This window comes from Mustela nigripes, chromosome 5 (assembly GCF_022355385.1).
Source record: "Mustela nigripes isolate SB6536 chromosome 5, MUSNIG.SB6536, whole genome shotgun sequence".
NCBI lineage: Eukaryota > Metazoa > Chordata > Mammalia > Carnivora > Mustelidae > Mustela > Mustela nigripes.
Genome location: NC_081561.1, coordinates 123,384,651 through 123,409,197, shown reverse-complemented (window position 1 = coordinate 123,409,197; position 24,547 = coordinate 123,384,651). Strand labels below are relative to the sequence as shown.

Here is a 24,547-nt window from a genome sequence, read left to right as displayed (position 1 = left end):
AGAATAAAACCAGAAGAGTTTCTTTTTTTTCTTTTTAAGTTTTCAGGCGATCCACATTCTATATCTAGTAACCGAATTATGTGTTTTTAAGATTTTACATTAACTTGCTCTTTCTTAGTATAACTCAGATGATTGCAGAAGTAGAGCTTAACAGAGTATGTATGAATGAGACTGGCAGAGAAAGAGTATTGGTTACTGTTAATAGCAAAAGGACTTCTTAGCTTTTTAACATTTTGAACTTTAATAATTATGTTTAGTAATTGTTTGAGTTTAAGAAAGTGATAATTCTGGTACCTATTTTTTGTTTTTAGAGGCAAAAATTCTGGTTTCTAAAACAAATATCTAGAGTAGCACTGTCAATTTCACTAACCATATGTGGCTATTTAAACTTAATTATTATAAAAAAAATAAAAAATTCAGTTCCTCAGTTATTCTAGCCATTTTTTAAGTCTTTGGTAGCTACATGTGTCAGCAATGTTCTAGAGCCTTTCTGGGTTAACATAAGTTATATTGCATTGGTAATTCCACATATATTGTTTCAAAAGGACTAACCAAAAAGTTGAGGTAGTTAAGCTATCATAATTATCATGTCCCGACTTATTCTACTTTAAAATTTCAGGTAGTGGCAAGAGCATTTCTTATACCTGTTTAAATTGTGATAATTGTGTCTTTGTTTGACTTCTCTGGCTTTACTTTTTAATTGTTTCTTTTCCCTCCAGACAGTGCAGTGCTTGCTAGACAGCGGTGCTGATATTAACAGACCAAATGTATCTGGAGCTACTCCATTGTATTTTGCTTGCAGGTAGGATATTTTATATTTGCCGATGCTCTCATTAATGTACTTATTACATTTCCAAAGACAAGCATTTTTGTATATTTTCTGAAGTTCTCGTTTTCCCACAAATGCTGTGCTTACTGAACTGCACAAGTAAAAGCGTTTTCTATTATATTGCCAGTGTTTTTATGTGGTGTAGGTGGGAGCTTTTGATTTACTTGATTATTTAAATTTTAGACTAATTACTTAATAAATAATGAAAAAAGATTCCTCTATAATTCAGTAATTTCCATAGTTTTCTTTGTTAAGTACTAGATCTATTCCAGAGGGATGGCTATTAAAGTATGTGTTGGATCAGAGAGCCATGTCTTTGCTTTCTATGGAGTTGTAACTTAAAAAAAAAAATCTTTGAATTTGTCTTGTTAGATATTAAATTGTGCATTAAGTTATTTTTGTACTTCTATTTTGGTTCATTTTCTTGAAGCGTACATTTTGTTCATTTGTTCATTCATGTAATAAGCAAATGTTTAGTTAGCACTCATTGTGTGCCATATATTAGAGTATTAGTGATATAGTAATAAATCTAAGTCCTTAAGGAGCTAACAACATAACAATTACACACATATTCCACTCTGTACCTACATACCCACATACATACATACTATGTTATAAAAATGTAGTTTCTTTCTTTCTTTTTTTTTTTTTTTTTAAGATTTTATTTATTATTTGTTTGACAGAGAGAGACACAGGGAGAGAAGGAACACAAGCAGGGGGAGTGAGAGAGGGAGAACCAGGCTTCCTGCCGACCAGGGAGCCTGATGCGGGGCTTGATCCCAGGACCATGGGATCATGACCTGAGCCAAAGGCAGATGCTTAACGACTGAGCCACTCAGGCCCCCTAAATGGAGTTTCCAATTAGAACCAGTTTACAGTAAACCAGTGTTTCTTGTCTTTGGTTTATTTAGATTATATGAAGTACAGTATTTATTTAGGCTCTTAAATGCAGATATGGAGTTATCCAGAAAGTTCCTCTTTTCTTACCCTTTTTTCTGTTACATATCATTTTACTGGATGTTTGTTTTATTATTTTTTAAATTATTATTATTATTTTTTAAAAGATTTTATTTATTTATTTGACAGACAGAGTTTTCATGTAGACAGAGAGAGAGAGAGAGAGAGAGAGTGGGAAGCAGGCTCACTGCTGAGCAGAGAGCCCGATTCGGGGCTTGATCCCAGGACCCTGAGATCATGACCTGAGCCGTAGGCAGAGGCTTTAACCCACCGAGCCACCCAGGCACCCCTGGATGTTTGTTTTAGACTGAAAGACCTACTTTTGTTCTTGTTTAGCTTTTCTTTAGAGTCTCTCATGTTGCTTTTATCAGACTGATTCAAATCATCATTGATGACCTTGAGTTAGAATACAAGGACTTTCAAATCTCTGGACTTCTATATGCTATCTGAATCCAGCCATTTTCTTAAAGTATATTTATGTTTTGTTTGCTTGGCTAGCAAACCAGTTCTTTCCATGGCATCCTGAATTTATGAACAATGTCATTGTTTAATTCCCTGAAATTATATCCTATCTTGAGGCGTTATCTCTAATCAGTCCTTTCTTTGAAGCTTCAGATTTGATGGCCACCTGCCTGATTTACATCATCACTTGCAAGTCATACAAAATCTCAGATGTCAACATGTCCAAAACAAAGCTTCTGATTTTCCTTCTCAAATCTTTCGTTTGCCTTTTCTCATCTCAGTCATTGGAACTGTTGTCCTTTCAGTTGTTTAAACAGAAACTAGATCATTATTTTTTATTACTCTCTCTGTCTCTCCTTTGACCCTGAACTTGGAATTTATTAGTTAGTTCTATAAATTCTACCTTCAGAATATATTCTGAATCTCTTCTCCAGCTCACTGAAGTGACTTTAGTTAATGTTGTTAGCGCTTGTCTAGACTGCTGTAGTCGTCTCTTAACTGGTCTGTCTGATTTCTCTGTTGTTTCCTTCCCATCTGTCTTTTCCTCAGCAGCCAGAGGGATCTATTAAAAAAAAAAAAAAAAAAAAAAGGAATCGGCTTGGGGTGCTTGAGTGACTCAGCCAGTTGATTTGACTCTTGATTTCAGCTCAGGTCATGGTCCCATGGTTGTGGGAAGGAGTCCTGAGCCAGGCTCCGTGCTCAGCAGGGAGTCTGCATAGGATTCTTTCTTTCTCTCCATTTGTCTCCCCACCCTTTTCAAGATAAATCTTTAAAAAAAAGATCAGCTTTTGTCACTGTGTTTAAACTTTGTCTTTAAAACTTCTCAGTGTCTGTGCATCATTTCAAATAAAATACAGGCTCTTCCTTTGCCTATGAGACCTGCATGGTCTGACCCCAGCTTTCGTCACTGTGCTTCTGTCACATTGGCTCTCTCTGAGTTCACCAACTGCAAGGGACTCTTTCCAGCCGGCTTTCTGCATACTGTTTTCCCTGAAATGCTCTTAACTTGGCTTTTTATGTGGCTGACTCTTTATGTTGCTGCTTAACTGTTACTTTTTAGGAAGGTAGTTCTTAACCAGTCTGAGTAGGCCTCCCCCCAAATTTTCTTTCACAGAAGCATCACAGTCTTTTTTTTTTTTTGAAGTAGTCTCACACCCATCCTGGAACCAGCACAGGGTTTGACCTTACGACCCTGAAATCAAGACCTGAGCTTAAGATAAAGAGTCCCACACTTAAGCTTAATGGACTGAGCCACCCAGGTGCACAAGCACTTGTATTTTGTAATTGTTATTTACTTGTTTATAGTTATCTCTCCTACTAGACTGAAAGCTCAATAAAAGCAAGAATTTTATTCACCACTTTGTATTCAATGTGTGGTTACAGTGCTTTGCATTTAGATGCTTAGTAAATGTTTTTGAATGAATTAATTGCTATAATTACATGTTTGAGAAAAATCTTCTATAACAATGGCATGTTAAATATAGGTATATTAGTGTTATGCAGAACGTGGATAGTCTTATAGTTATGGCATAGAGGTATGATAAAAGAGTCTTTTAGAAGTACTTTCTGTTAGTATATGCCCATCATTAACTTTTATTTCTTTAATTTTAAAAAAAATTTCTTTATTTGATAGAGATCATAAGTAGGCAGAGATGTAGAGAGAGAGGGAGAAGCAGGCTCCCTACTGGGGAGAGCCTGATGTGGGGCTTGGTCCCAGGACCTTGAGATCATGCCCTGAGCTGAAGACAGAGTAACCCCCTGAGCCACCCAGGTGCCCATCTTTAATTTTTTTTAAGATTCTATTTTTAAGTGCTCTCTACACCCAACAGGGGCCTCAAATTCACAGCCTCAAGATCAAGTTGCTTGCTCTACCCACTTAGCCAGCCAAGTGCTCCTCCCATCATTAACTTTTATTCTAGCAAATACTAGACCATCTAGCCCATCTCCCACCCACCTCCCTCTGTGCACCCTGTTTGTTCTCCATCTTTAAGTCTCTTATGGTTTGTTTTCCTCTCTCACTTCCCTCCGCCATATGTTCATCTATATTGTCTCTTAAATTCCACGTATGAGTGAAATCATAAGGTGCTTGTAGGCATACTTTTAATTTTTTTTTTGCGATATCTAGATATAGGTATACATTAAACATATAAATTATTCCAGTGTATCCTCTCTGATAAATTAAAAGGGAAAGGAATGTGGGAAACAGAACAAGTTGACCTTTTAGACAAACTAAGTTAAAAAAAAAATTAATGCAACTTTTTATTGGTTGAGAGATATTACTAGGTATGTCATCATATGCTTTTTAAAAATTTTGAATTACATTTGAGAAGTATTGAGATATACAGGAGAAGGATCCGTGGAAGCAGGGTTCAAATCTTAGCCTCAAAACTGTGCAACTTCAGTCAGGTTTCTTGACCTCTGAAGCTTTTGTCTCTTTGTTTAGGAAATGGAAATGTTCTATCTGGCTTGTGGGACTAGAGTGAGAATTAAATGAGATGGCATATAGAAAGCATTTGCCAGTGTATTTTGCACTTAGTAGTTAGTAAGTGCCCACTAAACTAGCACACTTCTCCACTCCTCAGCACAAAGTAGGGTTGTCCTCAGTCGGTTTTATTGCTGTATAAGATTTTCATTCTGAGAAATAGGATTCTTCTTTCACCAAAAAGACCTTTTCTTTTTTTTTTTTTCCTTTGTTATACTTAGGTTCTCATTCTGACCCATATTTAATTATGTAGTGCTTCTGTGAGTGAGTCATTTTCAAACTTATTTTGACCTAAAATTATGACAGGCACTGTTTCCCATCCATTTTTTTTCCTCTAGTTATTTTGCACAAGACATAATTCATTACCTTTCTTTCTTGTGTACTGTAGGCACACAATGATTCCTCCCCCATTCTACCCCCATTTTTAGACAACTTTGTTTTTAGGACTTTTTTTTAAGGGAGGCAGAGGGAGAGGGGGAGACAGTCTTTTTTTTTTTTTTAAGATTTTTAATTATTTGACAGTGAGAGAGAGCACGAGAGGAGAGAGGGAGAAGGAGAAACAGACTCCCCACTGAGGAGAGAGCCAGAAGCTAGGCTTGAACGATCCTAGGATGCTGGGATCATGACCAGACCCTAAGGCAGAAGCTTAATGCTTAACTGACTGAGCCACCCAGGTGCCCTGAGGGAGAAAGAGTCTTAACAGACTCTGCACTCAGTGCAGAGCTAGATTTAGTACTTGATCCCTCAACCCTGAGATCAGGACCTGAGCCAAACCAAGAGTTGGTTGTGCAACCAGCTGTACCACCCAGCCATCCCTAGTACTTACATGTAGTACTTACAAGTGCCTCAAGTCCTTCAATTGCTAGATTGGTTTTATTTTCAGTTGTATGCTTCCCATTCCCTTAACTGAATTCTTTAAATAAAGCTTTGGATGTGTATCTTCTGTATCTGGGATAACTTTTTTCTATTAGGAAAAGTGAGGCTTAGCTGGGGTTGTATAGATAAAGTAAATTAGTGAGATGTTTATGTAATTATAGATGTGTGCAATAGAGAAATAGAAAAAGGTGTGATTCTGAACTTGGATTTGTAGCTACTACCAAGCGACTCTTTTCACTTCACAATCACAGCCATATAAAACAGGCCAAAGACTCAAAATTATAAACTTTAGAAAGACCTTTAGAAACTATGGTCTCTTTGTTTTATAAGTTATTCCAAAAAATACTGGAATATATGTACTATATGCACTTTAGCCAAGTTTTCAGATCAATTGCTTGAAAGCCTAAAATCAGGAGACTGAAAGTGCTTGAAAAATCAATTCTAAGTATGTTAGAAGTACTGTAGCTTGTTTTCTTTCTTTATTTTTCTTTTTCTTTCTCTCTCTCTTTTTTTTTTTTTTTAAGATTTTATTTATTACAGAGAGACCGAGAGAGAGGGAACACAAGCAGTGGGGAGTGTGAGAGGGAGAAACGGGCTTCTTGCTGAGAGGAAGCCCATGGAGGGCTCGCTCCCAGGACCCTGGGATCATGACTTGAGCTGAAGGCAGGTGCTTAATGACTCAGCCACCAAGGAGCCCCAGTACTAGCACTTTCTTATTAAACCTTTGCCAACTTAGTTTCCAGAAAATGCATTGGCATTTCCTTGAAGGGGCTATTATCTCAATCAATATTTTAAAAAAAATAGTTGAATTGTAAAGAATACTTGTTCATTGAGCACATTTTTGCAGTTATTTGAACTGAAAAATCTTTTATGCAACACTTTGAGGAGTTTGTTAGAGGTTAGTCTTAATGTCGTACAATATTGTAGGTGAGGTACTTGAAGCCCTAATTGGGTAAGGCAGATTTTGTATATTATTAGCTCTTGTTTCTTGCTTTTATTTTTGAAATGAAATGTTATGTGATTGTTGATGAGATTTTAATGTAGTTTTAGAAATTACTCCAGTTTTCTAAAAATGTCAAAATGGTATTTTTTTCTTCATGCTAATTATCCTTTTTGCTATATATGATGAATAAAATTATTTGGAGACTTTCAAAACCACATATATTCAACAGTGTTGCATTTGTACATGCTGATCTTGTCTGTCCATTGTGTGAGATCCCCATTGTATTTTTCTCATAGCATATATCCCCTTGCACCTTGTACCACACTCCCTTGAGTACTAAATTGTTTACTCTTAAAGCTTACTCTTAAAACTCTTTAAACTTTGTTTATTCATCTTGGTGGAGTAATATATAGATGGAAGATTTTGGAATCAGACTGATCTAGATTCAGATCTCTATGATGTAATTGTGATCTTGAGTAACTCCAGGGTTTTCTCAAGTCATGGTTTTTTTCAATTGAAAAATGGAATGAATTCTCTTTTTATGTTAGTGTCAGGATTAAGTCAGACTTTGTAAAAAGACCTGAGCATTATGCTTGTCACTTAGTAGAACCTAAATAAACTGTGATTTGGTTCTTTTTTTGTTACTTTCTATAGTACCACTACCTTATATAATACTTATTTGTCAAATGAGTGGTACCTGAAGTTAAAAACTATAATACAATTCAAGGGGTGCCTGGGTGGCTCAGTGGGTTAAGGCCTCTGCCTTCAGCTCAGGTCATGATCCCAGGGTCCTGGGATCGAGCCCCACGTTGGGCTCTCTGCTTGGTGGGGAGCCTGCTTCTCCCTCTCTCTCTTTGCCTGGCTCTCTGCCTGCTTGTGATCTCTGTCGAATAAATAAATAAAATCCTTAAAAAAACCCAATAACACAATTCAGCATATGCATTGATACATATGTAAGCTAACTACTATGCTTGGTGCTCTGGAACAAATATATTGTGAAGAAGTTTATAGTTAAATTGGAGTGATTGGACACATGAATATTAAATAATTATAGAAGAAATGTCATTAAAGTTGAACTTACTAGCATTGCAAAATTAGGTTTTTCAGAACCAAGGGTAGTAGCAAAGATACCACTATCTCTCTAAATAAATTAATGTTGAGTTAGTTTCTTTTCACTTAGCTTTCATTTTTAGGTATTACAAAGAACAGAATAGTGTCAATTGTAACCTCTTTGTTATTAGCTGTAATATATAATGTGTTGGCTAGTATACCCAGCTAAATGACAAATGATGCTTGATGAAGACTTTTCTTGATGTACAATAGTAAAACACGTATTGTTGCTTTTGGAGAGATTGCTGATTTATCGGGTTTCTTGGTTTTCTGGAATAAATTAGATATTATTCTTTTTTTTTTCCTAGATTTTATTTATTTGACAGACAGAGATCACAAGTAGGCAGAGAGACAGGCAGAGAGAGGCGGGGCTCAGTCCCAGAACCCTGGGATCATGACCTGAGCCAGAGGCAGAGGCAGAGGCAGAGGCAGAGGCTTTAATCCATTGAGCCACTCAGGCCCCCTAGATATTGTTATTCAGTCATTTTTGGCCTCCTGATACTTTTCTTAAGCTAAGTAATCAGTATTACAATAAAGTATTGAGAGAGTGATATATCTGTAGTATCTGCCATCAAATTCATAGTAGGGTTTATTAAATTTTAAAAAATTTAAATTTTTTAATGCCATTTGATTTTAAAGTATACTTATGTGGTGTCATTTTGTGGAAGAGAATGAGTAGGGGTTTTTTGTTGTTATTGTTGTTTGTTTTTTGTTTTTTTTTTAAACTTTCTGAGAAGTCTGTGTGCCTTTCTCTTTGGGAAATGACATACTGGTTTGGGTGTGATGGTATCATAGAAAGAGTCTTGTTTTGGAAGACAGGGTTCTGAGTTCTAGTGTCACCTATGCTTGAGTTAGTAGCTCTTGTCGTCTACAAAATAGAAATTTTTGATCAGATACTCTTCCAAACCAGATGACTTCCTTGGGCGTTTTATAAAATTATCTTTAAACTTTAATGTCTGTGAATTGTAAATTTATTTTTTATTGTCTTGAGTATCTTGGATCAGATTAGCTCACTAAATAATGAGACTTGGAGTCTAGTGGTTGCTGTCCCCAAATTATCTTCTTCCTAGCTGAAAGAATGGTGGTTGCTAATTTTACTCCTACTGGAAAAGAGAACAAATAGAATGGCATGTGGATAAGAGTGTTGTTCATTTTAGATCATATTAAAGAGGTGTCAGCAGAAGCCAAACTGAGTGGGTTGATAAAATGAAGGTTGAAAGCTAGATAGTATTTTGGGGTAGTTAATCCCTGCCCTTCTCCCATTCTCTTATTTTGATATTTGTATTTTCTTCTTTCTTTCTTTTTATTTATTTATTTATTTTCCAAATATAAAGTGCCATAAAATGTAATCTTGTTTTGAATATTGAGGTTTTTTGACTTAAGAAGTCTCTAGACTTGAATGGGTGAGGTAGGAAGAGGGTTGGAAATGATTGAAAGAAAAAAATGGCGCATAAGCCTGAGTAGTAGCTGCTTACACCAAACACCAAAATATTATTATTTATTGTAGGTAATGTTTCCTAATTTAATTCTAAGATTTAATAGGTCAGTTTCTTATCTATGTGGTGAAGGTATGATTTAATACTGAGAAATGTTTTCCTGGATGTTGAGGATGTAATTCAGATCTTCCTCTTAGTTTTTAAAAATTGTTAGTCTTTTGTTGTTTCATATTGACTGTCTATAATTTATAGAGAAAGACTTTAAATTAAAAAGATTATTTTTTAACATGATTTTACTTCTGTACAGTCATGGTCAGAGAGACACAGCACAGATTCTTCTGTTACGAGGAGCTAAGTATCTGTCAGATAAAAATGGAGTAACACCTCTGGATTTATGTGTACAGGTATGTTGTTCATATATATTCCTAGCCCTTTACTTTATAATAGAAATTGAGACTGGTAAAATCACCTTTTTTTCCTCAAACGAGAGGCTGAATGCAAAAATTTTATTCTTTAAAGGATATGATTTTTTTTTTTTAAAGAATATGCTCATTAGAAGGAATTGTGGTATTGTAAGAAATGTATATTGGTCTTCATCTCAGTTCCTGACACAAGAGCTTCTCAGGCACTTGGAATCTCCAGAGTGATAAGAATGTCTTTTTGTACATTAATGAGATGTCTGGTGGCTTAAAGCCTCTGATAGCTTCTGGATGGGTGCTGATTGCCTAGAAAACTGAACATGTGACTCCTGGGGACGTGAGAGGGACTGGAGACTGAGTTCTGTCATCAATGACCAATAATTTAATCAATCATGCCTATGTAATGGAACTTCCATAAAAACCCTGTGAACAGTGGGGTTCTCAGGGAGCTTCTGGGTTGGCGAACTCATCAAAGTTGTGAGATGGTAGCATGCCCAGAGAGGGCATGGAAGCTCTGTGTCCCTTCCCACATACCTTACCCTGTGCATCTCTTCCATTTGGCTGTTCCTGAGTTATATCCTTTATAATAAAAGTTTTCCTGAATTCTGTGAGCTGTTATCAAACAGCAAATAGCAGATTATCAAATCTGAAGGGGGGTTTATGGGAACTCCCGACTTATAGCTGGTTAGTTGGAAGTATGGGTGGCCTGGACTTGTGAATGGTTTCTAAAGTGGGGGCACTTTCACTTTCATGAGGCTGAGCTTCTAACCTGTGTAGTCTGTGTTAACTCTGGACAGTTAGTGTCAGAATTGAATTAAATTGTCTTACACTTAAGTTGGTGTCCACAGAGAGCTGGAGAATTACTTGTGTGGAAAACCCACACATTTAGTATCAGACTGGTATGTAGAGGAAATAAGTTTTTCATTAGGAACATTTTTTTAAACCTAGATAATTTTAGTTTTTTTCCTATTTTTTTTAAAGGGTGGCTATGGAGAGACTTGTGAAGTATTAATTCAGTATCACCCTAGGCTTTTCCAGACAATTATTCAAATGACACAGAATGAAGATCTCCGAGAAAACATGGTAATGTAGTTGTGCTAGTCACTTGTAAATGAACAAGATTTGTTCATGTTTAGCATATGTGGCGTTTTAAAATGTGCTTAGTGATTTTAGTATTACAGATATTTTAATGATTCAAATTTGCTTATTTGCATTATAGGAAAGTATAAATTATATATATAAACTTTGTGCTAATATTTAACCCTATGAGTCTTCTGCCATCTGGGTCTTTGTTTTGTTTTGTTTTTGAAGATTTTATTTATTTGGGGCACCTGGGTGGCTCAGGCATTAAGCATCTGCCTTCAGGTCAGGTCATAATCCCAGGGTTCTGGGATCAAGCCCCGAGCTGGGCTTCCCGCTCTACAAGAAGCCTGCTTCTTCCTCTCTCACTGCCCCTGCTTGTGTTCCCTCTCTTGCTGTGTCTCTCTCTGTCAAATAAATAAATAAAATCTTAAAAAAAAAAAAGATTGTTATTTATTTATGTATTTGAGTGTATACATATGCATGGTGGGGGCAGGGGGAGAGGGTGAGGGAAAGAATCTCAAGCAGAGTCCACAATGAGCCCAGAGCCAACCTGGGGCTTAATCCCACAACCCTGAGATCATGATCTGAGCCGAAACCAAGGGTCAGATGCTTAACCAACTGAACCACTCAGGTGGCCCTGGGTCTTTGGTTTTTGCTTAAAATAATTTGAATTTTCCACATAGGTAGGGGAAAATAATCTAAGGAGGAGTATCCTATCATTGGTAATCATTGGTTTATTGAGCTCTCTTTTGTAATAGCTTTACTCTGAAAAATTACTGAGTTTAAACTACTCATATTTTATAAATTTGGAATTAAGTTTTTGTAAATGAACTTGGTGATTTCTATTTGCATTTTTTTATTGCTTTTTTACTGGGTGATTTTGAAAAGATTTTATGTCATCTCTATAGTAGCTTTTGAATTTATTCAAGGCAAAATAACTGTAAAGGACTTGATTTCAGCTCATTGGCTCTGGGATACTTTTTAAACTAATAGGTATGTAATTTCTTGATAAAGTTTAATGGATTATTGTATAATCACATTTTTTATTTGTAAAAAATTTAGTTACGGCAAGTTCTGGAACATTTGTCTCAGCAAAGTGAAAGCCAGTACCTAAAGATTCTAACAAGCCTTGCTGAAGTTGCCACAACAAATGGGCATAAACTGCTTAGGTAGGTGTTTCAAAGTATAAGTGAATCAATAGGTAACAGTATCTGTCAGCTTTGTCCTCTTTCAGGCTTTTCTGGGAATAGTTTATTCTGTTGGATGTTTTTGTCAGTGCTAAGATGTCCTAAAAATTTGCTGACTTACTATTGTTTCATTTTAAAGGACCAGGGCAATCAGCTATTACTGGGAGATTTTAGTCTCTCTAGAGAGACTGAAAATAGAGACTTACTTAAGTGGATTTGGACAGGTGTCTAAAATTTTTATAAAATGATAGCTTAGATTAGTCATCTAAGTAATACGTACATGAAGAATAACCAAGAAAGTTTAGGAGTGTTTTTTTTGTTTGTTTTTATCCTTCCCCCAAGAAAATAGTTTAGGAGTGTTGATTACTAATTTATAGAACTCTGTATATGGGCTGCTGTTCAGCCTGTATACCCTCATGTCCCTTATAAAATTTTTGCCCTAAACTGTCCCCTTCCATTCAGTTCTTTATTCTTTCCAGAAGATGCTATGGTTTTAATGGTTCATTGCTATATCCATGGAGATCATGCCTTTATATTACTTGCATTTATATGTATTGTATTTTCCTGCAACTATACTTCACTGTATATGGTTAGCTACCCCAATTAGGAATAAATAGTCTGAATTAGGAATAAATAGCCATTTAAGGGCACCTGGGTGGCTCAGTTGGTTAAGCATCTGACTTTTGATTTCAGCTCAGGTTGTGATATCAGCATTGTGAGATCGAGCCCTGTGTCAGTCTCCATGCTCTGTGTGTAGTCCACTTCAGATTCCCACTCTTCCTCTCCCTCTGCTTTTCACCCCCACTTGTGCGCACACACACACATATTCTCTCTTTCAAATAAATCTTAAAAAAGGAGTAAAAATAAACTAAAAATCTAAAAAAAAATCATTTAGAAATAGTAAATGTATTTTTTCTTGGCTTATAAATTTGGCCCACTTCTATTTGGATGCTTTCCCCTTAGCAGTTTTCTTTTCACTTCTCTTAATACACTGACAATCTTAGAATAGGTTTTGGTCTTCTCTCATCTCTGTGGTTGCAACTGGAGTTTCTTCCTTCCAACTCCATGCTTTTTCTAGAAATTGGCTACATTGTTGACTCCATTATGATAGCTGTTTGTTTCTGTCTTCCTTTGGGCTTCAGACCTACTTCAGACTAGAATCACACTCTGTACTGTTTATTTAGAAGGATCTTTGCTAGGCCCCTTACCCTTCATGATACCAAGGTCACCCCCTTGTGTTCTTTTATCCATTAAGTCTTTCTTCAACATTTCTAGTACTGTACAATTTACTAATTTTTTAAATTCAGTTTCTACCTCTGAGACTGCTTAGGTTCTGTTTATGGAATTCATTGAATTTTAGCTTTACATAATTCTCTTATTTAGTCAGTTCTATTAATCCATTTATTTGATCAGGATTTTCTACAGTTCAGACATACTAAATAAAGACTTGGCTTGGGGTTTAAGGTTGGTTTAGGTTTAAATCCAGATATCACTATTTACTGTGTGATCTCAGCAAGTAACAGTTTTGAGTTTCCCTTTATTATCTACCCATATATCTAATACATGTTTCTGAGTGCCTACTATTCACCAGACCATCTGGTAGGTGATTGTAAATAAAACAGATAAGATCTCTCCCTAAATTTAATTTACAATCAGTCAGGATTTTGTTTCCTTGTTGGAAAATGGTATTAAATATCTTCTTAATGAATTGTTGTAAAAATACAATGTTAAGGTACTATAAAGTGCCAGGCATGTTGTCTGGTACATAATAGAGATGATGATGATGATTATATAAATGGAAAATTGCCAGAGATAATAATTATGATTATTATAAATACTCTACATTTCTTTCCCCCCCCTAAGATTTTATTTATTTATTTGAGAGACGCAGAGAGAACACAGGTGGGGGAAAGGGACAGAGGGAGAAGACAGCTCCCCACTGAGCAGGGAGCCTGACGCAGGGCTCGATCCCAGGACCTAAAGGCAGATGCTTAACCAACTGAATCTCCCAGGCGCCCCCAGTACTCCACATTTCTTACATTAGAAAACTTAACCTGTTTTTTTCTTTTTAAATCTTTGTCCTACTTTTTGCTTTTCTACAGTAATGAGAAAGCCCATGTTTTTCTGTACTTATGTTTTTAAATTTACCTTTAACACTTATTAACCAGGCAGTAAGCTAAGGAACATTCAAATATATTATTTCATTTAAACCTCACAGTAAGTTATTTCCATTTGACATAGAAGAAAGCTTAAGTTTAACCATTTACCAAGCTAATACATAGAAGAGCCAGGATTCCTGGTCTCACTAATAGAGGGTAGATTATTGGTTACAATCTAGCTCTTAAAAGTAACAGGGAGATTAGTGGAATGGAAGTAGAGTGGGAAAAAGGGAGCCATGATCATAACAGGTTTTAAAACTGTTTTGCCAACCTGTACTGCCTCACCACTTACAGTGCTACTTTTCATATGCTTTATGAAATCTGTTAATTACGGCCATTTAGAGGGCTCTGAGTATCTTTTTCTGGAGGTTGATAGTGAGTATTGGTTATTAGTATTTTATTAGAATTTATTGTATTGTTTACTATTTTGGGAAATCCTGTGTTTCTCCTTCACTCTCAGACTTCTACCCTGCTGACCAGATATGTGGGTTTTTTTATTCCCCACACCAAGAAATTTTTTTAGACATCAGCTGCTGTACAGTTTAACTCAGCTTTGACAATTGTCCATCCAGAGATACATTAGATCTCACAGGTTAAGAGTTCATTCCTACAAGACTGTTCCCACTTTCAGATGCCAGTTGCAAGTAGTAGGTCCTCAGGTTACCCACACCTGTCTGACTTCACTTCGTTTCAGAGGTTCTCATGACCTCCTTCCTCTTAGATTCGGAAGCTCCCTGAACCCCAGTTTTTTTGGCTTTTTGTGGAGGCTTTATCTTGTAGGCATGTTGGTCATTAACTGCATTTTCAGGCCCTCTCCCCTTTTTGGAGAATGTGGGGTGATGCTGGAAATTCCAAGCTTCTAATCATGGCTTCATCTTTCTCATGACCAGCCTTCATTCAGGAGCCCGCTAAGAGTCACCTCAGTAGAACAAAAGACACTGCTGTCACCCAGGAAATTATAAGGGATTTAGGAACTCTATGTCAGGAAATGGGTCGAAGACCAAATATTAGAACAAAAGATGCTCCTAGTGCTCTTATCACTTAGGAAATTATGCGGGTTTTAGGAACTCTGCCAGCAACCAGGAACAGAGACTAATATATATATTTTCTATTATCTCACAACTGCCAGTATAGAGTCTTAAGAGGATCTCAAATACGAATTACTCCCCTCTGCCAGGTTATGTTTCATGGCACTTTTGCAAAATTGTCTCCCTTTTGTTTACTCATTTGTGAGTCATTTTATGTTTCTTAACCCACAATGTGATATAATTTTGGCTACATACTTTAATAGAAATTTTAATTAAGGAAACTGATTCAAATATGTATTTAATGACAACTGAGATGTTATTTAGCTTACTTTTGAGAAAATTGATAGCCTTTTGTCTAAATGATTCTAGGAATATTTACTAAAGATAAATACTGAAGGTCCTTTTGCATATAATGTGTTTCACTAATTAAGTGAGTTATCTTGCGTTCAGTGTACTTATGATTAAAGATAAAGATAGTTATCAGTGTGCAAATGAAGAGAGAAAGTATAGCTCTTTGCTTAGTGAAACACTGAATGAAAGTATACTCATATAAACCAAAGGTATTGATAGGGCTTTGCATTAAGAAACTAATGTTAAAACTTTTATATTAAGATACCACATGGCTTGGGAGGAAATTATCATTTTATGATCAAATGGAGAAGGATATGATGAAGTTTGGATTTTATGATCTTTTTATTTAATACTAAAGAGATACTTCACGGTTGTAGATTGAAAAATAACATTTTTTAGATCAGGTGAATCAGCTTGGAAAGAAGTTTAAACTGGGTACAGTAAATAAAATTATTAGACTATTAATAGTATACTCAGATTCCACTGTGTAAGAAAATACTTCTTTTTTTTTTTTTTTAAAGATTTTATTTACTTATTTGACAGATAGAGATCACAGGTAGGCAGAGAGGCAGGCAGAGAGATGGGGAAAGCAGGCTCCCCACTGAGTCGAGAGCCCAGGATTGGGCTCTATCCCAGGACCCTGAGATCATGACCTGAGCTGAAGGCAGAGGCTTAACCCACTGAGCCACCCAGGCGCCCCAAGAAAATACTTCTTAAGATAACTCATGATGTATTTCCTAGATTGGATACTTAAATCTTTATATATATGATAATTTTGCAGAGGAAAGTCAGATTCCCCTCTTTCTCATGGAAGAATTTGAGAGTCATCATAGTTAACTTTTCCGAAGTCATGACACAAAGAAGGAGATAGTTTCAGCCAAACTACATTTCTATTTTGTCAGTCTCAACAATCTTAGGATATAAAATTAGAACACTTCATAAAGACAAATATGTAAAACTCAGTACAAGCTAAAGTAGTAATTCTGTACACATTTGATTCAAAGTTACTAAAACAAAGAGTTTGGCTAATGTGATAGAGCTGTCCCAGTTCAATACAGTATGGGGAGCAGTAACTGTTACATTTTACTAATAACACTTGTAACTAATAGTTCATTTTTATTGACTTTTTAACAATTTATTAATTCTTAGAGTGAAAAACAATATGAATATTGAAGTAAAAATGTCAGAAAATTTTGGGTTCACATGTCACCAGGGTAGAAAATACCCTCTATTTGGCACTTAACACATTCGAAGACTTAGAAGTAGGCACTTGCTATTTCCATATTATTGTGGAATGATGTGTGTTTGACGTACAATGTTATATTGGTTTCAGATGTACAACATACATAGTGACTCAACAATTCTTTATGTTAGTGCTCATCATAAATATAGTCACATATGTATGTCACCATACAATGTTATTACAGTATTATTGAGTATATTCCATATACTGTACTTTTCATCTCCTTGACTTATTTTTATAACTGGCAGTTTATACTTTCTAATCCCTTTTATCTATTTTGCTCATCTTCCCATCCACCTAATCCTTAACTTTTTTTTTAATGTTAAAGGATACCTAAAAATATAGAGGAAAATTTTAGTGATATGGGTAAAAATACACTTAGGGGAAGATGGGGTAAACTTTGATAATTAATATATATGCAAAGACAGTCATACCATTCTGCCCAAAAGTTTATGTAACTCTTTATTCTGCTTTTGTGCAACTCTTGTAATACAAGATAACTGATGTTAGAGATTTCAAAATAAAGCCACCCCCTGAACAATAGCAAATTTTTTTTTTTTAAGATCTGTCATTAGATTCAGTACAGATTTAGCCTAACTCCTGCTACGGTTTCTTTGTGGAAGGGTAGTTCATTGATATTTGTGATGATGAACAATCCCCAGGTATTATAAAATTCTGAAGTGCTTTTTGATTTATCAAAGAAGGTTTATATTATATTCAATATTGTGTTAATTGGTTTTGAGGTTTTTTTCAGGGATGTATATCCTGTATTTATGTAGAGTCCTAACACTACCCATTTTGTAGAGAACCATGCTTGCTGATAGTAACTTTAAGATTATTCAATTTGTAAATTTTCTACTGTATGTGAACAATTGGTTACTATTCTGGGGAGAGATGTGAAAATCCTGTTATGGATAGAAGAGTAGAAGGTTCAGCTTCTGCAGCTGATTTATGGGTTGACTTAAGAGCATAACATTTCTATCATTGTTTCTCTGTGAAATGTTCTCAGAGTTCTAAGACTCAGTGTAATTTACATATATATTTTGAAAGTGAGAGTTTGAGATTGCCTTAAGTTGGTGCCCCAAGAAATTGTTTTACAGTGGTGCTTTTTTTCATATTTTTATGCTTTGATAATTAGTTTTATTCTTGCTGCTTAAACATTAATAACTCATTCATATGCAATTCAAATAATGTGTAGCAACTTCCTATTAAAACATTCCAACCCTGTCATGATAGGAATTTTGCTAGTTGTATTAGGAAACCCATGGTCAATGTGATAAAAAGGTCTTAAGTAATTTAAAATGTAATTTTTATTGTCCACCTAACCTGTTCATATTTTAATTTTTATTTTCAGCCTGTCTAGTAATTATGATGCTCAAATGAAGAGCCTTTTAAGGATTGTGAGGATATTTTGTCATGTCTTTCGAATTGGTCCATCCTCTCCCAGTAATGGAATCGATTTGGGCTACAATGGGAATAAAACTCCAAGAAGCCAGGTGTTCAAGGTCAGAAAAGTACATAATATTGTTAGGAGATAATTGAAAAAGAGATGAATTTGATAAAGCTTGCAGTCATTAGTCGGAAATATCACAAACTAAGTTTATTTATTTTTTACCACTTTCTAAGTTAGGCACACCTTTCTCCTTTAATTTCTGTCTAATCAACAGCAATCTTAAGTGGTGAGTTTTCTATATTTTTCTTACAAATAACATTTTAATTCCATTAGTGTTATATTCTAAAGGGTAAAGATATTTATTATTTAAATCTACATTTTTATTGGATTACAGGTTTTAAATGTGACAATATGCAACCATCATGCTTTTTTTAAAAAAATTCTTACTCAGAAGGAAAGAAAATATCTAGTTTTCTTTTTTTTTCTTGTGTCCTTTTTTTTTTTAAAGTTTTTATGTTAATTCCAGTTAGTTAACATATGGTGTTAGTGTTAGTTTCAGGTATGCAGTATAGATTCAACAGTTCCATACATTACCCGGTGCTCCTCATGACAAGTGCACTCCTTAATTCCCATTACCTGTTTAACGCATCCCCTCACCCACCTCCCCTCTGAAAGTATCTAGTTTCTGTTTAGAGGTTATTATCTTATGTCTGTGTATGTGTTTTTGAAGTAAGATTACTTTCATTTCCTGCGTTTACTGCCAGTTCTTGAGATCATGTCAAGGAAAAATCATTGAGATATTTTCTTTCTCTCTCTCTCTCTCTCTTTTTCTTTCTTTAAGATTTTATTAATTTGAGAGGCAGCTGGGTGGTTCAGTGGGTTAAAGCCTCTGCCTTCTGCTCAGGTCAAGATCCCAGGGTCCTGGGATAGAGCCCCGCATTGGGCTCTCTTCTCAGCAGGAAGCCTGCTTCTCCCCCTTCTCTCTGTCTGCCTCTCTGCCTACCTGTGATCTCTGTCTGTCAAATAAATAAATAAAATCTTAAAAAAAAAAGATTTTATTAATTTGAGAGAGAAAGAGAGCATAGGTGGCGGGTGGTAGTGTAGTGGTGAGAGGGCAGAGGGAGAGGGGGAAGCAGGCTTCCCATTGAGCAGAGAGCCCGATGTGGGACTTCATCCCAGGACCCCGAGATCATGACCAGAGCCAAAGGCAGTTGCTTAACTGAGACACCCAGGCATCCCATATTTTCTTAAAATATTTTGTATTGCTTCAGCTGCTTCCTGTAAGACCCAAGACCATGTTGCTACCCAAATTAAATTACAGTTTTATGAATTAAGCAAAATGAACATGGCTGTAATTCTCTTGGTGGGGCTTTTTTGTGGCATTATATTTTTAAATAACTCAGATGTTGGACAAATGTGTAACTTTAAAACTGTTTTCATGTTATTTTTTTAAAGGCAATTTTCTTAAGAGATTTTCATAGTATAAAATTTGCTTTTTGGTTCACCAAGGCTTATATTTCTTTAGTCTTTTGAGTACAAATATAGGTTATCAATCTAAAAAGTGATATAAATATTTTAAAGTGTCAGTTCCTCAAAAACTAGTTATGATTGACAGCTTTACTGTCTGTAAAATCTGAAGTAAAACTAATGACTTATGCTAAATGATTTTTTTCTTACATGGAAATTTTTTTTACAGACATTTAATAACTGCTTTGTTAGCATTGTGAGACTAGTAGGTTCTTTAATAATCTAAAATGGGTATGATAGGCTGCTTCACTGTTTTTTAAAGAATTAATGTCGGAAAGAATTTTTAGCTGTGTGTGTGTTCATGTATGTGAGAGAGAATTTCTTATTTTCCCTTTTTTTCTTTTTTTCCCCTATTGTGCCACCTCCTGGAAGGAGTCAGTTATACATCTTCTTGTAGTTCAGATTTTGGCTTTTCACATACTACTACTTCTTCAACAGTAGTTTGGAGTGATAACTTACTGTCTTTGCAAAATTTGAATCTAATCATTGAGCCACTGTTTTGTCATTGTTGTTTTAAGTGAGCTTTATTGCTTAAACATTCTCATTATATGCAGTTGTTCTTAATGTATTCTGGTATGGCCAGTGCTGTTAGTTCCTGAATCTAGGCTTGATTTGATTTTCTGTTTATTATTTCTGCTTACCTATAATGATGAATAGAAAATCAATTGAGGTGTAGATAGTCACTATTATCCAAATCGCATGTGGATTATATTCACTATTGTCTGATTTTTTTGTTGTTAAATTTTAAGTCAGCCATGTGTTTGCTAATGATATCAGAAAATAAGTAGTGTGTTAATTCATAGCCTCTGTATAGGAATTAAATGCTTGATTTAAAATAGATAGTTTATAGATAGATAGATAGTTTTCTATCTATCCCATCAGTACAGGTAGAAAAGGGTGTCACTGGTTTTCTTTGAACTTTTCTTTAATGAAATCTAAACTCTGTTTTGATTGTCATATACCAGTGAAGTATATAATAAAAAAGTTATTTTTTTCTATTTTATTTCACTTGCTAGTGTCTTCTTTTTTCTTAAGTTACTGTTTTCTGCATCATTGATAACTGCTTTGCCTCTGACCACTTTTTCTCTTAAATTTTGACCTTTCACTTTGTAAAATGTTTTTATTACAAAACTCACCTATTTTTTTAAACATTAGGTGTTACTATTAAAAACTTATAGTCTCTTTCATATAATTTTATGAATTAAATGTAGAATGAAGGATGAGAAAATGATGTCTTCCAACTTACAAGGATAAAAAATAGAAACTATATTGTCATCTATTTATATAAAGTCTTCTGTTCATTGTGGGGTGATTTACAGTTGTAAAGATCATAACCATTTCCTGAGTTCCTGCAGTGCTAGACTGGATATACCATTTTAATTTTTACCACATTTTTGTCTAAGGTAGCAATTGATCTTTACTTTCCATTTCATTAACTAGGTATCCTAACATGTCACTTTATTGTTAGGATTAACTAATGGGTTTTCCATTAAGAATGAGTTGGTTTATAGGCCATTTGGTTTTAGGAGGTGAAATTGTTTAACATCCTGTTATTAGTTTTCTGATTTATCTTAGAAATCCTTTAAGTTAATCTTAACAGTTAGCTATTTTTTTTCAGTGTGAAGAGATTTTTATCTAGTGCCTTGGAAACTTTGGGGTATCTGAATGATAAGGTAGTTATGAATATTGAAGCAGTGTGAGCATGGAGTAGACAATTTAGGCTTCCTGAATCTTAATATGCGGGGTGATGTGTGTGTGTGTGTGTGTGTGTGTGTGTGTGTAGTAAGATGTGACTATTAATGCTTTGTAGAGTTATAATTGGTAAAATTTGGAAGCCAGGAAAGATTGAGAAACTTCTAAATTTAAAATCTTAATCTTTTGAGTTATAACGTTTGACATTATCAAATTGAGACTAGTTAGACTAACAGAAAACTTCAAGATACTATTAAAGAACGTAAGTTACAATACTTTCCTGTCAAATTTGTGTCTCACTTTGGCAGATGGATCTTAAATTTTTAAAAATTGTCCAAGTTTGAGATTATATGTTATGGTTTTGAAATAGATCTTAAAATGTTTTGAGAACTATGTGTGGTTATCATAACATTGTTACTATGTGTATAATATATTTCTGTAGTGAAGACCATTCAGTAATATGAAATGAAGCACTATTTCACAATGCCAAGATGCCTACTAATGGCTTCTATAGTCATTGACTCATTTCTTTCTTTTTTTTGTTTTTCTTAAGATTTTATTTATTTATTTGACAGAGAGAGATCACAAGTAGACGGAGAGGCAGGCAGAGAGAGAGAGAGGGGGAAGCAGGCTCCCTGCTGAGCAGAGAGCCCGATGCAGGACTCAATCCCAGGGACCTCAGATCAAGACCTGAGCCGAAGGCAGTGGCTTAACCCACTGAGCCACCCAGGCGCCCAATTGACTCATTTTCTATAGTCATTGTTTTCCGTAGTCATTGACTTATGTTTCAGAAATAGGTGATATATATGTTGCTTTGTATCTTCTCTACAGTTTTCTATCATTATTATTTATGGATATAGAAAGCATCATAGATAAGCTTTGCAGTGGTTTATTTTTAATTTTAAAAATTTACTTTAACCCCTTTTTTAATTTGTGGCTGCTACCACAGTTAGAAATTAAAATTATTTTCACAGTATTTTGGTTATTGAGGTATGAACTTTCTGAACAAACCTTCAAAGGGACACCTCTTTAGGTAAAAATACCGTGAGGTTGAAATTTAGTTTTAATGCATGTGTGAATGAAGAAAGAAAAGAGGAAAAAGCCCAAGATGACTGACTAGTTCTTTTTCCCCCCTCATTCTCTTTTTAATTTTTGCTGTGTTCCTTTACTGACAAGTCTTTCTCGAACTATCATTTTTACACAGATCTGGGTTTAAAAAATTATTTCTGGATTACTCAAAATTTGCCTTTAATTTTTACACATTGTCAGTATTTAAAGATAGGATTGCTGTTGGTTCAGGCTCAGTGCTCTCATCTGTGTGAGCAGCAGGTTATCATTTCTTGCCTTAGGCTTCATCTCTATTCAGTGTGCTGATTTTCTAGGTTTTAGCCCTTCTCATTTGGAGGCCAGTTATTCCTCTTGTCTTTTGTTTCAAGAAGTTTTAAATTACCACACATTCTTTCTATTTTGGAAGTTCATTTTGTGATGTTAAACTGGAAGTTTCACTGACATAAGAAGTGCTTTTTCATCTTTTACAGCGTGTTTAATGTTTTGCTCATGAGAAGAATTAAGACATTTTTGGTGCACCTCAGTGTTTATGGCAGCTGGCGCTTCTTGCCCTTCCTTTAAGCAGCTCAGGGATCCTGAATCTTCCAACTGCTGTGCCTAACCATGGAAAAGCCCTCTTTGTAGGGGGCAGGAGTGCTTATTTCAACCTCAGAGAGAGTATAATTAGTTTCTCACTCTGCTTACCTGTTACCTAGTCTTTACTAATTAAATATTTGTTGAATGAAGGAAGTGGGTTTTTGTTGGTGATAGCATGACTTTTTGCTTTTTCTGCTGGTTTAATATTACAATGGAGACTTAGGGTTAATTTAACTATTTTCAAGTTCAGTAAGTCAAATATTTCCAAAAAGTGGATGTTCTGGAAACTTGAAGAAAGACTGAACATATAGCAGAGGAATTTGTTAGAAAATAATTATAAAGAATTTCCTGGAAGAATAGGTTATTTAAATATTTCCTAAACTTTCAAATGTAGTTGATGAATCTGTTTCCACTAAGTAAGATTTTAGTATTTTAATTATTATTATTTTTTTGGTTGAAATATTGTAGGCATGGCTCTTTCTGAAACACATGGTCTAATTTGTAGCATTCTGTGATCCTAAAAGAAACAAAAAGTAAGAGTAACTTTTACATTCATTTGTAGAAAGGCAATTTATATTCTCAATAGGAATATTTCATACCTTGTGGCTCAGCTGGTGAAGCTTCTGCCTTTGGCTCAGGTTATGATCCTGGTGTTAATAGGAATATTTAAAATAGTGTAGAAATGAAGGAGCATTTAACTGCTATCTTTGGCTGTCCTCCCACCCCCTACTGATAACTGTTAATTTTTATTTGGGATTAAAAATGTCCTAGCAGGTCTCCCCCCCCCCAGTTTTATTGAGATATAACTGACCTGTAACATTGCATAAGCTTAAGGTGTACAATGTGATAATTTGATACATGTGTGTTTTGCAAAATGTTTGTCACAATAAGGTCAGTTAGCATATCCTTCACTGACATTATTTCCATTTTCCTTTGTTACGGTGAGGACATCAAAACTTTACTCACATAGCATCTTTCAAGTAAACAGTATAGGATTGATAATTTGTCATGGTATTGTATATTGGAGCCCTGGTAACATGTCTTTTATAGTATTTCTCCTTGTTAAAAATTACTAATTATTAGGGATGATACATATATTTCATCTTCTTTAGTACTTAGTCATTTTGTAGCTTTTGTGATTACATAATATTTTGAAAGGGAAATTTTCATTTGCTGTTAATTTACAGAAGACATTTCATTATTCTTAAGAGGCATATTTTAAATAGTATAGAAATAAGAAGTAGTTTACTCTCTCCCCCCCTTTTTCTTTTGCTAGTCAGGGGCACCTGGGTGGCTCAATCAGTTAAGCATCTGCCTTTGGCTCAGGTCATGATCCCAGGGTTCCCATCTGGCTCCCTGCTCCTTGGGGAGCTGCTTCTCCTCCTCCTAGTCCTCTGCCTCTGCTTGTGTGCTCTCTCTCTTGTCACTCTCTCTCTCTCTCTCTTGCTCTTGCTCTTGCTCTGCTCTCTTAAAAAAAGAAAACTTAAAAAAAAATATTTGCTAGTTGGTATTTGATAGTTACTAGTTATTAGAGATGGATTTTGTGTTTTATGTGCATGAAAACTTATGCATGTTTTATGTGTGTGTGTGTGTATATATATATATATGTATGTATATATATATACATTTCTTAGCATAAATTTTCAAAATCTGTGAATTGCATGTAAAGAAAAGCACAGTAAACTTTTTTAAAAGTTTATTTTTTTTAATAATCTCTTCACCTGGG

General features: G+C 35.0%; 1 protein-coding gene across 6 annotated transcripts in view; it reads left to right on the top strand.

The window, feature by feature from the left end:
* The window catches only part of HACE1 (HECT domain and ankyrin repeat containing E3 ubiquitin protein ligase 1), a 116,313-nt gene that overhangs the window by 35,678 nt on the left and 56,088 nt on the right, over positions 1–24,547 (top strand). For 5 of the 6 annotated variants that reach the window (XM_059401120.1, XM_059401118.1, XM_059401119.1 and 2 more), the window contains 5 exons: positions 720–802; positions 9,403–9,499; positions 10,496–10,597; positions 11,660–11,766; positions 17,920–18,070. In XM_059401120.1, the coding sequence (XP_059257103.1) occupies positions 720–802; positions 9,403–9,499; positions 10,496–10,597; positions 11,660–11,766; positions 17,920–18,070 (540 nt within the window). The remainder of the gene's footprint in view (positions 1–719; positions 803–9,402; positions 9,500–10,495; positions 10,598–11,659; positions 11,767–17,919; positions 18,071–24,547) is intronic. The other variant, XM_059401123.1, reaches the window with a different exon arrangement.